This window comes from Nilaparvata lugens, chromosome 1, assembly GCF_014356525.2.
Source record: "Nilaparvata lugens isolate BPH chromosome 1, ASM1435652v1, whole genome shotgun sequence".
Taxonomy (NCBI): Eukaryota; Metazoa; Arthropoda; class Insecta; order Hemiptera; family Delphacidae; genus Nilaparvata; species Nilaparvata lugens.
In genome coordinates, this window is record NC_052504.1 from 573,712 (window position 1) to 591,048 (window position 17,337).

Sequence of the window (17,337 nt, forward strand, 5' to 3'; positions counted from 1 at the left end):
AATTAGAAAATAATGTAGGCTATGTGATAATAAATTAAATTGCTACTGTTTTATTTTTAGCCTCTGTATGTCATGATGAATTGAATTATTAGGTACCTACTGTTTTATTCTTCTGTCTCTGTATGTAATGATGAATTGAATTATTACTGTTTTATTTCAAGCCTCTTTATGTCATGATGAATTGAATTATAACTGTTTTATTTCAAGCCTCTGTATGTCATGATGAATTGAACTATTACTGTTTTATTTCTAGCCTCTGTATGTCATGATGAACTAAATTGTTACTGTTTTATTATCAGCCTCTGTATGTCATGATGAACTAAATTGTTATTGTTTTATTATCAGCCTCTGTATGTCATGATACATTGAATTACCACTGTTTTATTCTCAGCCTCTGTATGTCATGTGAGTTAGAATGTTAATGTTTTATTTTTAGAACGAGATGTTACGCCGCACATTGGCCGAGCTTCCTTGGACCGATAAACCTCATTGGTTCAAACAGACCTTGCATGTCATGATGACGAGGGCCAATATGGACATCGAAATAAGACCCTATGGAATATACACTCTCAACTATATGTCATTCAAAGATGTTAGTGCTATCTATAAAATAGAATTATAGTACCTTTTTTGAAATTAATAAAATAATAGATAAAAAATACAAAATGTAGCAACTAGTTTCAGTGTTCTACACCATCTTCCGGTTTAAAAAAAGTTAGTGCTACTTTTTAATTTATTTATCTACAAATGCAACTCTTCACAAGTATTTCAGGCAAAGGTGATGATGAGGGGATGAATAATAATACAGTACTCATTTCCATTTGTAATTATTACATAAATGGATCAATAGAGAGATGATGATTCATCTCTCTAATGATCCATTTATGAATAGCTCAAATGAAACTTGAGAATGAGTGGCTGATATAAATGAGAGAGAAATGAAACCTGAATCACCTGTTAAATCTATACTAAGAACCTACTTGCTACTTACTATTATTGTCTTGTCAAAATTTATACTATTTTATACTTTGCTCCAGTTAGTGAGTAATTATATAATATATTTCACCATTAGCTTAGATAAAAGATAACACAAGAATATATCCCATGGTGTAGGGCGTTTATGTTCCAACTTTGAATGTTAACACAAGCGGATAGTCCACGTAAAATAATGATTTTGGTGGAGATAATTAACGGAAATCAAACAACCAATATTTAATTGAATCATATTCATATAGGCTACTATTGCAGTTGAATAATTTAAAAGTATTAACGAAATATTTTAACACTTGCATAGTTTGCTCGTTGAAAATGTGTGTACGATTCAAGTATAAATTAAATTAACAAGGATTATTTGAATAATTAATAAACACTGTTTTATTTGTTATAAATTCACTTATATTATTTAATTACAGGACTGGAGTTTCGTGTTGAAACTTTTTATAAAAATGGAGTTGACAAATAATAAAATCATGTTCTTTTTTAATTATGAAGAAGTTCCACAATATCAAAATGTAAAATATATTCAACATATTTTATTATTATCTTAGAACTTTTCTGTTTCAGTTAATGAAGACAGCCTTCTCAGTGGGTAATGTTTTCTACACTAAGCAGAAATCGACTCAATGAATTGGAGCTCAAAAATTTATATGATTGTATTTTCCCAAAGTTTTATTACAATTAATAATATACAACAATCATTTATATTGCCATTGTGCACTTTATTGTATCCTTTTCCCTTTTCAAGTCAACAAAATTGAAAATTAATAATAATTAATTATTAAACGAAAATTCCCAAATAAATGCTGTATATCACCCCGAAGACTTCTGCTACTGATGCAAATATTGACAATATCTCAGTAATTTCCATAAGTAAATTGAAAGTTAATCTTTGAAATTTAATAAATTTATATTTATTTATTTATTATATTGATATAATAAATAAATTATATTGTGTAATTTATATTGAGGCGCTCATGCACTATATTTATTTATTACAGATGGAAATAAATTGGAAGTTGCATTTGTTCAAATGCTAATTAATAAATAATTATTATTAAACGAAAATCCCAATTAAATGCTGTGAATCAACCCGAAGACTTCTGCTACTGCAAATATTGACAACAGGGTAAACAGCTAGATGGTTTTCCATTTAGCATTTTACTTACTGACTGCGGTGGCCACTCGTACCCCAGTCGGTATTTGGCCTCATCAACTACGCCTCTCCAAAAGTTTCGGTCACCCGCGTCCTCCTCTTTTAGGCCCATCCTCCTCATATCTTTCCGGACCTGGTCCAATCATCTAGTTTGTGGCCTTCCAGCTGGTCTCCTTCCTATAGGATTATTCCTCAGTACACTGTTTGTCAGAGCGCTTTCCTCTTTCCTCAGAATGTGTCCCGTCCACCGCAACCTTCTGCTTTTAATCTCACCTACTATGTCTGCTTCATTTAGCATTTTACAGCATTTAATTGGAATTTTCGTTTAATAATAATTATTCATTTGATTGGCATTTGAGCAAATGCAGCTTCCAATTTATTTCCATTATTTATTGATTGATTGATACAATATAAGTACATCATTAAAATGATAGGGAGAGAAAAAATAAGGTAACCTTGTGCTATTCATCTTCCAAATTTAGATATGGTTACACATAGTCCGAAATAGGTCAAGTTTTCTTGTTGTTCACTTCAAAAATCTATTAGACCAATCTATGAATCAAAATAAATTATACATTTCCAAATTTTATTTAGAAAACACAAAACAACCAAAAACTAAAGATTCTAAATTAATACAACATGATGATTATAATGATATAATAAGATCAAATATATTTTTTTTTTGTAAATAAGCTAACATAAGATGAAAATGAACGAAGCAAACAATAAAATGTCTAACATATATTGAATAAAACTTTTGATAACTACTGATGGAGGTAGTAGAGTTAATAAGATGTACATGGTAGAATGTTTTAGCCAGCCCGGCGGAAATTGTTTAAAACTTCAGTAATTTCCACCTGTAGACTGGATGGCCGCTATGGCTTTGAATAAAATGAGCGCTGCTATCCAGAGATTGTCAGTTTGGTGTAAGGGTAAACATTCCTGACCGGCAATTAGGAGGTACTCGGTTCGTTTCCCGGGCTGACAAATAATTTTTGTATAGTAGCGCTCATCGAATTTCCATCTAGCTGTTCACCCCGTTGTCAATATTTGCAGTACCGTAGCAGATTGCACAAGTCTTCGGGGTGATTTACATCATTTAATTGGGATTTTCGTTTAATAATAATTAGGTATTTATTTATTGATTTTATACATTGATTTTCACAATATTATTCTCAACTCATTATAAATGATTGGAAAAGGAACAACAGGCTTAAAGCAAAAAACTGTTCCTTTATAAAATTTGCATAGAAATTGTCTAATTTAGTGAGGTCCACGTTATAATGGCAGTACTTGATTAACTAACATTGGTGTTGCCATCCTTGTCTATATCATGCAACAAAGCAGATAGTGCTATCCTCTTCTACCTCTGCACCGTTGCCACATAGTTTTTCAACAATCTATAAATACAATTGATCAACAAAATATTGGATCTCCATTATGGACATAAATTATTGACCGAGCGAAGTGAGGTCTAAGATTCAAGTCGACGGTTTTGCATTCCTCTTTATGTTTATAAGTTCCGCACGGCAAAACGCAGCAATAGATTCTCATGAAATTTGACAGGCATGTTCCTTTTCAAATTGCGCGTTGACGTACATACAAGGTTTTTGGAAATTTTGCATTTCAAGGATAATATAAAAGGGAAAAGAGCCGCCTCCATACGCCAATATTAGAGTAAAAATCAGACTATAGAATATTATTCATCATAGATCAGCTGTCGAGTGGATTATAAATTGCATGCAATTCAATATCTCAATGTAACTTGGTGAAAAAAATCTGTTGTGTGGACTATTAATTGCATGCAGTGAGGCATGCAATTGATAACTTAAAGTAGCTTAGTATTTTCTCCCGACTTTCTCTACTTTCAACTCGGTAAGCTTTTGATGATAGTAGCATAGCTGTTCACATCGAATTATTAGCATTGTCGATACAACAACCCAAACAGCCATTAGTCGTTCATACACCGATATCTCGCCGACACAACAGGACAGGACAGAATTTACTTTGATGGACAGTATTAGAGGAGACTGTGGTTTATAACTGCACGAGGTCTACTGTTCACAGAACTACTAGTTTTTTAATCATTGAGAAATATATTTTCTTGGCGAATAGAATTTAATTGATCATTTCAAACAAGGATGAACACTTGATCTTACATCAGATATAACGGTATCAGCTATACTCTATAGGAGGCAGTGGCAACAATGTAGCAATATAGACAAATTAATCAACAAAATATTTAATCTCAATTATCATGTGAAATTTATTAGGTATCTAAACATTTAAAATAAAATTTTCTGGTAGATTAAAATATAATTGATCATTTTCAACAAGAATAAGTTAATATTCCATCAGATACACCAGTATCAGCTATATTCTATAGAAGGCAGTGGTAAGGCAGAGAATCGGCCACGCTGCTCTCCTATATTTCCCCACTGTCGTTATAACGTGGACCTCACTACCTATATATTATGCCATGTATGACTTATAGTTAGAATATAATAATATAGGCATACACAAACAATGAATCAAGCAAACAATAGAATATATATTGTCTTATTTTCTTTAGAGCAACTCTTAAATATAAATAAAAATTATAAATCTAAGTACCCTTTTAACCTTCCGGCAGTCGCGCTGTTGTACAAAGTACAACAGAGTCTGTTTTTTTTGTTGCACAAAACTATTGAATGGGGTGGTGTCAGTGAATGAGTCACCGATGCATTTCAAAACTTTCCCCCCATCACTCCACTGAGTTGCAGTATCAACCGAGAAATGGTTCAGTATTTGGGTGCCATTTAGTGCATAAGATAGGAAAAGACTGTTTACGGGGACTGTAAACGAGCCAATAACACATAATTGATGGCTTTGCTTGGTGTACCTTATTGGGCTACGAAATGGTAATCATCCAAATCTTCATATAGGCGTAAAATAATCCAAGAAGATGGAAAAAGTAATTATACAATTAATTAATATGCTTTCACAGTAAACAGAGTACATAACACTTGGAAAATTGGATGTTGTAAAAAATACAACACGCGACTGCTCCTGTGATTGAGTAGGGCGCGACTACCAGAAGGTTAAAATTGTTCAATCACCACATGTCAGTACTTGGATTTCTAATTTTTATTTATAATAAAATATATTTTATAATGATAACCTTGTTAATAGATTTAGCTTTTGCCAACTATCCGGTGTACTGTCTAAAGCAACCCTGAGAAGTTATTTTTGTCGGAATCCACTGATTGGCCAGTTTTGAGCTCAAATCTGAGATAGACGACACTTGACGCGTCTACACTGAAACTTATTGGCGTGTTGGGCATCACATGCTTTTCATTCATAAATTTGTGGAACAGTTCCTGAAAATGTAACAAAATATTTATGCTTTGAATATTAATTTACACAAAAATATTCTATCATGTTGGTAGCAGCCTACCAACTTTTGTATAGACTATGTGAAATTAAGTGAGTTTTTATTAGAAAGTGGAATTGTTATTATTATTTTTAGTATTATTATTATTATTTTATTATTATTATATTATTATTATTTTATTATTATTAGATAGGTGGAATTGATTAATCATTACAAAATTAACGTATGCCTACTATTTGAAACTCTGTAAATTTGTAAGTAAAGTAGGCCTACTGCCCCTTGTGGTTCATAGGTTCGTAGTAATGTTGGATAATGGAAAGTAACAAATACAATTTTATAGGTATCATGAAGTAGACTAAAATAGAAATTTAAATAGAATAGAATAGGTTTTATTCCTCTAAGTATATACCGTACATTATACAATCGGAAACGTCACAATGCTCTAAAGATACAAAATTAAAACACATATAAAAATGATTGATTCAACACGTATAATGTTGAAAGCATATAAATAATTCAAATACTATCTCACACACTAAAATTATTGCCAATCTAAAACATTATGAAACGCATTGTTAAAAATAATTACCACTAATACAGAGGGTGTTTCAGAGAAACGGGAAATTTTGAAAGTTGAATAATTACCAGAAAAAATCTTCAAATAAAGATTTTCATACCATTTAATAGCAAAAGTAATGCCATTTGAGAATGTGAATGGTAAAGATTTGTTGACAGGCTGGCATACGTTATTCAGTGATACCAATCGCCCACGGCTATCAACACAATTTTCAAAATTTCCGGTCTCTTTGAATCACCTTGCTCTTGTGGGGTCACCTTAAAAGCCAATTGTTCCCTAGTCAACCTGCAAGAACTGAGGAATTGAAAGCCAATATTCGAGAAACGATTTTAGAAATCCCAGTTGTAATGTTACACCAAAACATGGACAATGTGACGAAAAGACTACAGAAATGTTTGCGTAGAAAAGGAACAAACCTGCAAGATGTCATCTTCAAAAATACATGTTACGGTATTTATTCTAAAATGGCAATATTTTCACTATGAAAAACTTCATTTAAAGATTTGTTTTTCTTGAAATTATTCAATTTTCAACATTTCCCGTTCCTCTGAAACACTCTGTATATCCCTATCCATATAGGCCTAACAAAATTCCGACAGTGAGTATAGTGAGTTTTCAAATTCTATATATAATTTTGCAAAATTCTTTGATTTTTGAGAAAACATATTGAGAGCATATAGATTCAAAGTACTCACATTCAAATTAATAAAATTTATAAATAAATGAAACACATGAAAAATAAAACTCTATTATTACCTTCATTTGATATCCTGATTTGTGTTTCATGCCATATTCTTCTGGTGTAAATTTGTGTTGAATAGGTTCACCATACAGCTGCCTGTTGAGTATCACCAGTGCATAAGAATAGCTTTCATCGTTTCCTCTCTTTTCGATGGGACCGATTTGTCGAATCCACACTTCTATATGGTCCTGAAATTTATAGATTCATTAAACTGTCTGTCCCGGCTGGAGTATGCCAGTCGTAATTAAGGCTCTTTGATGGTTTATATTATACTGTATATTCAGGCCAGGTGGAGTCTAATTGCAAGGACTCCTCACAAATTATCCAAAATCTCACTATTTTGGAATATTTGAAGCTGTAGATTGAGAATGAAAAAATCTCAAATCTCAAGAATTAGATCCCTGTTCCAGTTTATTTAGACCTACAAGACAGAATAAATGTTTTTGATTATATTGAATGAATTCTTTAAATTATTCATCAATTAAATAACTTAATTCATTAATCAAATAAAATAATTTTGAGAACAAGAACTAGATCAATTCAAAAACTTGAATGTTTTTCACTATTGAGTGGGCTCTTTGAATCCCAATATCAATGCTTCAATTCATTCATCGAATAATTAGGTATAATAGAGAACAAAAAGTAGATCAAATTTGAATCTTGTTTACTTGATATCGATAAAAAATCAGAATAAACATTAAATACGGTATTGTGCTCACAAAATGGTTGTGAGAACAATTCATGTGACAATACGAGTACATAACAATGAGTTATAATTTTATTGGAATAATCTGAATAATTGAAAAATTTATACAACACAATACCCAGCAATAGAGAATGCTTTGGGAAATAATACGATTTCATTTAAAAACAGTCTAGGTGCGTACAGATATACGCGCCGCGAACATGAGCAATTCACTTTTAATCAACTGATACCAAGCTTTTTGTATCTGTATCTTACCGTTTCTGTAAAAATACAGATATAGTCAGCTGATTAAAAGTGAATTGCTCATGTTCGCGGCGCGTATTTCTGTATGTAGGTACCTTTATTGCTCGAAACTTCTTGAACTTGTCAATATGATTATTATTAAACGAAAATCCAACTTAAATTCTGTAATTTTTTCAAATATTTCTCAAATAGTTCAAAATATTTGTTTTCGCAGGAGTCTCCTGAGTAATTGATAACAAATTTATTAAATTTTTCAATTGAATTAATGTTAAATAGTGTATGGTGGACTAGCTTTTTAATAGTCTATTCCCAGCTCAAGTTTTTAAATTAAGTCAAATTTCGGTACAGACATTGAGTAACATCAATTGAAAAATAAATTTGTAAGTTTTATCATAGATGAAAGTTAGCATAAGAAGATATCCCATGGTATAGGGCATTTACGTTGCAAATTTCTCTGCCGACAATCCTAGTAGTTGTTTTTGGTGAAGCTATGTGACGCTGGTAGTCTCTCATACTGTGCCGTTCTTACATTCTCACCAGGCCAAGACAGTAATAATAGACAGTAGTCGACAGTAATCGGCTTCAGTTAACATAAATCTGATATAACAAATCATGAATTTAACAAATCTATCTCTAACAAATCATAAATTTGGAACATAAACGACCTATACCATGGGATATCTGCTTATGCTATCTTTTCTCTGTGGTATCACCATAAATGATACAGTATAACCACACATGATACAGTATCAATACAATTTGATACAGTATCACCACACATGATACAGTATATTCACAACTTGATACACAACACCATAATTTGATTCATGAAGAACAAATGATAATTCTGAAAAAAAATGATTGTAAAGGTCACAGAATTCCCATGAAAAACAATCTATATAAATAAAAATCGAGCCTCAAATTTTGACGTTCAATAACTTTTTTATGTGTGCACCGAATTTGATGATTTTTATTTAGTTGTGTTCGTTATGTTCAGGACCAGGTTTATGGCCTATCAAATTTATAATCCGACTTCAGGACTCTTTCCTACGGTCCTTCAAAGTTTACTGTAATCCGTATGGGAGAAGATTTGTGATCTGACCACACACAGAAATAAAAATCAGCTGTTATAATCATTGCGTCATCCAACAGCCGTCGCTATATAGTAGACAATAGTGTGTGCTGCTCCATAACCACCCATGTATTTTAATATTGTATCACCCCCTACTAAAATCAAAATGATTGTTATGTGTGAAACCATCCAGCAGTGCGACCACAGGTTGAAAACTTTTATGCTCTAAAGATGTTGCTTTGTTTCGAATAATTGTGCTGTCTTCGGTGTTAAGAAACAATTTATTTTTAACATTATTCATTTTGCAGTTGGGAAATTTATATACTAAAATTTTAATACTGAATGTTCGAAGAGAATAGAATCACTTTCCAAATAATAAGTAATGAAAAAATACAAACTGCTGCACAACTAACTAAGCACATAGGAAATCCATATTGAGGTATAAATGTAAATACTGATTGCTTCCATTCAAATCATTAAGCAAGAAGCCCCTGGATGCAAAATGCCGCATCGCGCCTCCTCAGGTGTGCATCCAGCTAAAATTTGTCATGGGATGCATTAACTATTTGGCGGTACGAAGTTCGCCGGGCCAGCTAGTAATAAATAAATATGAGAAAGCTGACAGAATTTAAATGGAAAACAAAATAATGAATAAATGAGAAAGCTGACGGAATTTCCAATTATACAAATAAATAATCAATAAACAAACATACCACATTGGATAAAGTTGATTAAAAAATATAAAAGTTGATTAAATAATGGATAACAAATGAAAAGGTGACAGAATTTCTATGGAAAACAATTAATAAAAAGAGGACAGATTGAATTGAAGATCTAATTTATCATGAAATTACCTCAACATGGATTCTCTTGCCAGGCAGACCAAGCGTGTCTTGGTTGACAGCTATAACATCACTATTGACAAGAATATCTTTGAATTCTTTCCTGATGTTCTTCAAGTTGTTGACCAACACAAGTGGAGCTGGGAAAATGCTCCACATCGCCATTTGCAATTTGCTCTGATCTAGGCTGAGATGCGAGTTGCCAATGGCTAGCTGGAATTTGAAAAAAATGGAACAAGTTTCAGTACCTACAAGAACTGAGAAAAAATGATTTAAAACAGTCTCTATTGGTTAAGAAATTTTATATGTTTGGTTTTGAAGCATCTAAGTTTGAAAATCTACTTTGTGAACATATTTAAGGACTGAAAATTTTGTGAAGTGAACAACTACAAGACTTAACCTATTTCGGAGTATGTGTAACCCTATATAAATTTGGGAGAGGAATAGCACAAGGTTACCTTATTTTTTCTCTCCCTATAATTTTGATGATGTAGGCTACTTATTGTATGAATGAATGAATAAAGGATAAATTCTCGAATGGTACCTGGAGCCACTACCTACATTTTAGGCTGCTTAATAATAAATGAAATTGTTCAATTGGAAATAACAAATTTCCCAATATTCATAAATACTAGCGGTATTATTAGCGGTTGAAAATAAAAAAGTTATTAAAAATGTTGCAAACATTCATCACCTGCAAGCTGAAACTTATTACAAATCACATCATGGTTTATTAGTTACTGTAAGGGATAATTAAATAATTAATTAATTGTCCATGATATTTTTAATATCTAAAGGCCAAGCAACATGAGGCGTTGTTTCAGACGAGTCGGCAGGGCAGAAATCTCTCCGATTGTCTGATTACCAAACGTCAACCCAATATAAATATTGCTTCCTGCCCTCTCGATTAGTCTAAAAAATGCCTCATGTGGCTTGGCCCTATGACTTGAAACCGGTTGAACCAAATATTACTCGAAGATGAGTTACTCAATACACCAAAATGATAATATTAAGAGCCTTTCACTTAATAGTTTAAGATGAGATTGGAAATCAGGAGAAAGATAGTTTAAAACTGTAGTGAGTTGAAGATAGATATGTTACAAGATTTGAAATCTGAATACAGTATATGTAATTATACAGATTTTTTGTCGTTCGTCTAAATTTATTGCAGTACTGAAACTTGTAGTGATGTAGGCCTACCTTATATATTCTAAAAAATCTGGTGTGGCGCACTCACACAACTTTCCTTGCCGTTATGAATATTGATCACCTGACGCTAGTGCTCACGCGCATCTCAAGTCTGCTATTCAAAGATTTGAGCCAGCTGGTGACAGAGCAATAACACTGGAGACACACGAGGTCTGCTATCTCTCCATAGTGAATGATTTAATAGAATCAACAGTTGCCAACATTTTGCAATTGAATAATCACATTTTCTCGAATTTCGAGCTTATTTTCAAATTTAGGTGAAAATGTTACTGAACATTACTTGTAGAGATTTTCATGCTCAATCTTTTCCACTCGAATTTTTTTGTTCAAACTGTCTGAAGCCTGATAATTGAGAATCTGAAAACTTTTCAAACTTTGCATAGATGGGGCGGAGCTCCTGAAATTTTTACAGATATGGGACTTGTGGCAGTTGATAGAGCTTATCGATGACTATTTTAGGTATAACTTTAATCAAAATCGTTGGAGCCGTTTTCGAGAAAATCGCGAAAAACCCTGTTTTTGACAACATTTTCGCCATTTTAGCTGCCAACTTGAATCTCATTTGATCGAAATTGTTCGTGTCGGATCCTTATATTGTAAGAACCTTAAGTTCCGAATTTCAAGTCATTCCGTTAATTGGGAGATGAGATATCGTGTACACAGACGCACATACACTCATACACACACACACATACAGACCAATACCCAAAAACCACTTTTTTGGACTCAGGGGACCTTGAAACGTATAGAAATTTACAAATTGGGGTACCTTTTCGGGAAGCAATACTTTCCTTACCTATGGTAATAGGGCAAGGAATGTAAAAAATGTTTCCAGTATTTTCTACTCATAAAATAATTCTGACTCAAAAACAGGGAGTAATATTTAAATTAAAAAGAAAACCAACATGATAAGAATATTATTATTTAGAAAAATGAGGAAAATTACAAAAACTCACAACATCCAAATCAGCCCAAGATCCAGGTCCGGAGTACTTCCTGAAAATATTTGGATTTGCTCCGACATAGTCTACCACACTCATGATAGATTCAAACGTATCATGAACGTTATGGTAAACTCGCCATAAATTGCTGACTTTTACAACCTCGGTGAAATTAACCTGGGAAATTACATATTGTTACTATTAACAATATTAACATATTGTTAATATTGGACAAATATTGGTAAAAAAATCGTGCCGTATATTCCCTTTTTATAAAATTTACACTATGAACAGAGATATTGTAAAATTTCTCCATATTGAGGTGAAATTAAAACGATATTGTCAGTTTCATATAATTTATTTGAGCCAAACTTAAGTTTCAATGCACTAAGGCATTGAAGATGACCACTAATAAAGATGATACCCTAATGCATTGGAACTTGAGTTTGGCTGAAATAAATTATGTGGAACTGACAATATCGTTTTCATTTCACCTTATTCCCTTTTTATAATATTATAACTTATTTTATAACGTAGAGGGCATATAATTCTACATTAATTCATGGAGAAGAAATATGAGAATGAACACACATTAATTTGGAAAATTATAGATAATATGAGACAAATATTGGTAAATAAATGAGTTGTAGATTCCCTTCTTTATTATATACAAGTTAGCTTATTCTAAAACGTACAGGACTTATGAGTCTACATTAATTCATGAATAAGAAATATGAAAATGAACACACATTATTTGGAAAATTACAGATAAATTGAGACGAATATTGGTAAAGAATTGTGGCGTATATTCCTTTTTTATATAATTATTTTATAACGTAGAGAGCATATTATAAGTCTACATTAATTCATGAAGAAGAAATATAAAATAATGAACACACATTATTAATTTGGAAAATTACAGATAATATGAGACGGATATTGGTAAAGAATTGTGCCGTATATTCCTTTTTTATATAAATTATTTTATAACGTAGAGAGCATATTATAAGTCTACATTAATTCATGAAGAAGAAATATAAAATAATGAACACACATTCTTAATTTGGAAAATTACAGATAAATTGAGACAAATATTGGTAAAGAATTGTGGCGTATATTCCTTTTTTATATAAATTATTTTATAACGTAGAGAGCATATTATACGTCTACATTAATTCATGAAGAAGAAATATAAAAATGAACACACATTATTTGGAAAATTACAGATAAATTGAGACAAATATTGGTAAAGAAATAAATTGTAGATTCCCTTCTTTATTATGTAGCTTATTATTCTAAGACGTAGAGGGCACATGAGTCTATATTAATTATTTATAAAGAAGCATTTATTTATTTTCCAAAACCTGAAGATGATGTGGAGCATCAAAACTAGTTGTTGTAATTTGTATTTTCAATCTATTATTTTATTTTAATTTCAAAAAAGGTAACTATAATATTCTATTAACTTTGTTGTAGTTCAGAGACTGTGTTACTTGTAAGTATTTGAAAAACACTTACTTTTCTATTCATTCCTCAATACTCCAAGAAAAGTAAGTGTTTTTTTCAAATATTTACAAGTAACACAATGCCTGAACTACAACAAAGTTATTATTAATAGTGTTTCGTCATGAAAAGCAACATCAACTATAATTATTCTATCTTATAAATAAAAATAAGTAGCTCTAAATACATACATGTTTAGAAGTTATGAAGGAGCAATGTGAAAATGAACTCACATTTCAAGAATATAAAATTCTTACAGATTTTATTTATTTGAAAAGAAAAAAGGAATGAAAACAAAATAGTATTAACTAGCAGGAAACCCGAGCTCCGCAAGTGTCTATTTTAAAACTTGACAAACTGAAAACTTGACGTAATGAAATCTTGAAAATATGCCTATAACCATCCCCGGCTAATTAAGAATCTATATACAAAATTCCAAGTTAATCAGTCCAGTAGAGTTCAGACGTGATGATGCGTCAAACATAATTTTCCTATCCCGCACGTGTATAAGCCAGTTCTTTCCTTTATTATAGTATAGATAACGTTATTTGATGTGATAATTATCGGTCAAAATCATCATAGTAAATAATGATTGTGTTTTGTTATTTTTACAATATTACACTTTAAAAATGTCGCCTGTGATATTATGCTATAGGTTTTTGTTTGCTATAATATATTGTATATTTGAAGAGGAATGAGGCATTTCATAATGTGAAAACCTGAAAAATTACTGATTTATTTATTTATTTACAAAGGCAACTCTTCACAAGTAGGTATTTTAAGCCCAGGTGAAGAGTCATAATACAGTACAAACCAATGTACCTGAAATACATTCTAGGTATTCTAGAGGTACCTTGGTACAAACATTTCTATTTTCGATTATTTCATAAATGGATCAATAGAGGATTTACCAAAATGAAAAGAGAATGAATATTGATACAGGAATTAATTATTCCTTTCAACTTACATTGCGGTCATGTAGTGGCCAATCGATCGAGTATATAATAGGTCTTTTGGTATTCATCAATGCTTTTCCAAAGTTCTTGTATCCTGTAAAACAAGTTTTGAACGAATTCAAGCAGTTCAAGAAGCTTGCAATGAAATAAACATTTTAAACTTTGTGAAAGTTTTTAACTCCTTTGAAGAAGCTTTTTTATTTTATTTACTCTACAGTAACTTAAGGTGCGTACAGACTTTCGCTCTGCTCCGCAACCGAACGTCACTCGAGCAGATCGATTGATGATCGACCGGGGAGCAAGAGTGGAACGCGAGAAGAGCTAACATCTCCCGTAACGTTCATGATCGGAACGAGTGCGGAGCGTGCGTGGAACGATTGCGGAGCGTGTGCGGAGCGTGTTGGAGGCGCGTATATCTGTACGCACCTTTATACATATTCTTTTATTTTATTATTTATTGTAAATCTTCAACTGTTATTGTTATAATGCAGTTCACAGAACTCATTCCCCATACCCAGACTTGTTATCTTTGTGGGGAATATTCATTATGGATATATATATATATATATATTATATATATATATATATATATATATTATTGTCTCTGCTGCTGTATTTTTTGTGAATAAAGATTATTTGAATTCGTTCAAAATATTTTTTTTTCGAAATATTTTGAAAACTGGATTCAAAGGAGTTGTATCATTTTCCGTGGTGAAATAAAACCACAATAGTGTTGTATCATCTACAAGAAATTTTCTATTTCTGCAAACAATATAGGCTAGAATGCTTTTGTAGATTTTCTGGATTGGAATTTATCAAGTTTTTCTATATTCTGTAATAAACTAATGTATTTTTAAATGTAACAGCTTTTATTTTTAACTGAAGCTGATAGTCTAAGAGATAAAATATAAAAACAATTCAAAAATCTTGTAGTACCCTTTATTTTTTAAAAGCTTTAAAATAGTTCAACAGTTGAAAAAAAAAAAATAAAGGGTACTACAAGATTTTTGAATTGTTTTTATTATTTTGTTAAATAGTAGCCCACGTGAGTGAAGTGTTTCCAAGTAGATATTTTTCGTGAAGCTATGAGACGCTGGATGGTTTCTAGTCTCTCAAGGGGCTAGAGTGGTAGAACCCGTAGAACCTCACCCGTAGCAAATCCGGGTTTCTTAATACATAATCCTCTTATACTTATCCTCTATGGGTATGGTTCCTTATCCATAATCCTCTATATTCTACATCCCTTTCCCTAACCTAGCCTTAATATCCTCCCATTTGTACCTTTCATATTTTCCACTTCCCCGTAGATTCTGCAGATTTAATTCATTCATATCACCCATCATTTTCATTTTCAGCATGAATTTTCCCAAATATGTTTTATCATGTAGGCCTACTATTATTGTAATTAATCTTTTATCATAGAAGTGTTATTATTTTGTTTATTATTGCCCGTGTTTGCCATAGGTCTTGTCAGACCAGGCAATGTAAGATGTATTAAATAAATATCAAATATCTATTTAATAATCATATAATTTATAAAATATATAATTATTTTAATATAAAAAATTTAGCAATATAACTTTGAGTTTATAGTGGGGTATCATAATTAGAACTAGGTTTAGTATTAGCAACTTTTGTATGTATAATATAATAAATATGTATATGTTTTGTCAATAAACTCCTCTGGTTGTAATTCATCGGCAATCAGAGAAATTATTATCTCATATTGTGCCGTTTTCACACTCTCACCCCAACAAAACAGTAGTAATTGACATGCAGTGATCAGCTTGAGATAACAAAAAATCGGCTTGAAATTTGGAACATAAAAGACCTATACCGTGGGATATCCTCTTATGCTATCTTTTTTCTATGATTTGACTGTATCTTATTAGAATCCTACCTTCATTGAGCATAGACTCGTTGGCAAAACATCCGTTCACTTTTAAAAAATCGATTTCCCATCCAGCAAAAGTTTTGGCATCGCGATCAAAGTTGGCCCACGAACCAGGGTGGCCGCTACATGTCTCACTGCCAATGTCACCCGAAATTCCCAGTTTTAGGCCAAGTTTGTGAAGCTGTTTCAATCAAAAATAAGTTAAAAAACGTTCTATGTTAGTGGAAAAATGCAATTTTATTGAGCCAAAACACTCAACAATACTGGCCATGTCAAAAAGTATTGAAAAATTCAGAGAAATGCCAAGGTCTCCCGAAAATACCGAGTTTCAGGTAAAGTTTGTGAAGCTTTCTAATCAAAAATGAGTAAAAAACGATCAATATTAGTAGAAAAATTCAATTTTATTGAGCCAAAACACTCAACAATACTGGCAATGTCAAAAAGTATTGAAAAATGCAAAAATAAATGCCAATGTCTCTCAGTTTCAGGTCAAGCTTGTGAAGCTTTCTAATCAAAAATATAACAAACGACCAATTAGTAATTTGAAATAATGAGATCTGTGCTTATTTTTATAGTTAAGGTTGTGCAAAGGCTGAAAATAGACTTTCTACTGGTGATATTTTTCAAAGTTTTTCGATTTGTAAATCATCAAGCTATCAAAATGTAAAAGTTTTCTCAGGAAAACATTTTTTTCCGATCATTACTTTTTGAGTTATGAGCGCCTAAATTTTGAATTTTTGAGACAAAACATTACAAATTCGGTTAGAGATGGATCCATGAGATTCAGAGGATAGATTCTTCATGGTATTGTTGATCTAGTGACACAAAAAGTTTTGAGAAAGTTATTCAATTTACTAAAAATGACCAAAAATAACTTTTAGTTGAGTTATTTTTGGTAAATTGAATAACTTTCTCAAAAATCTATATTTTCAGAAAAGTTGAAGAGTATTATGATGGAACAAAATAATTTATTCAACTGTAAAACCATAGTTATTTGTTTGTTATTTGTATAAAAATATTATTTATTCTTTATTGCTGTCTTAGATTCATTTATAAATTGAAAATAGACATCAACCAATACAAAAACAAGATGTAAATAGATAAACCAATTTCAATAGGTTATATAT

The 17,337-nt window shown here is 31.5% G+C and overlaps 2 protein-coding genes across 4 annotated transcripts in view; one reads left to right on the forward strand and one right to left on the reverse strand.

The window, feature by feature from the left end:
- Positions 1 to 1,716, forward strand: part of LOC120351097 — a 15,130-nt gene extending 13,414 nt beyond the window's left edge. For all 3 annotated transcript variants that reach the window (XR_005571172.1, XR_005571173.1, XM_039427080.1), the window contains 2 exons: positions 437 to 592; positions 1,564 to 1,716. Coding sequence is in view for 1 of the 3 variants with exons in the window: in XM_039427080.1 (XP_039283014.1) it covers positions 437 to 592; positions 1,564 to 1,626 (219 nt within the window). In the remaining 2 variants the exon portion in view is untranslated. The remainder of the gene's footprint in view (positions 1 to 436; positions 593 to 1,563) is intronic.
- LOC111057252 (alpha-galactosidase A) overlaps positions 1,641 to 17,337 on the reverse strand; it is a gene marked incomplete at its 5' end in the record, with an annotated part of 16,736 nt that continues 1,039 nt past the window's right edge. The window contains 6 exon segments of the mRNA XM_039427071.1: positions 1,641 to 5,511; positions 6,859 to 7,032; positions 9,720 to 9,920; positions 11,873 to 12,034; positions 14,328 to 14,410; positions 16,217 to 16,391. Of these exon segments, the coding sequence (XP_039283005.1) occupies positions 5,356 to 5,511; positions 6,859 to 7,032; positions 9,720 to 9,920; positions 11,873 to 12,034; positions 14,328 to 14,410; positions 16,217 to 16,391 (951 nt within the window).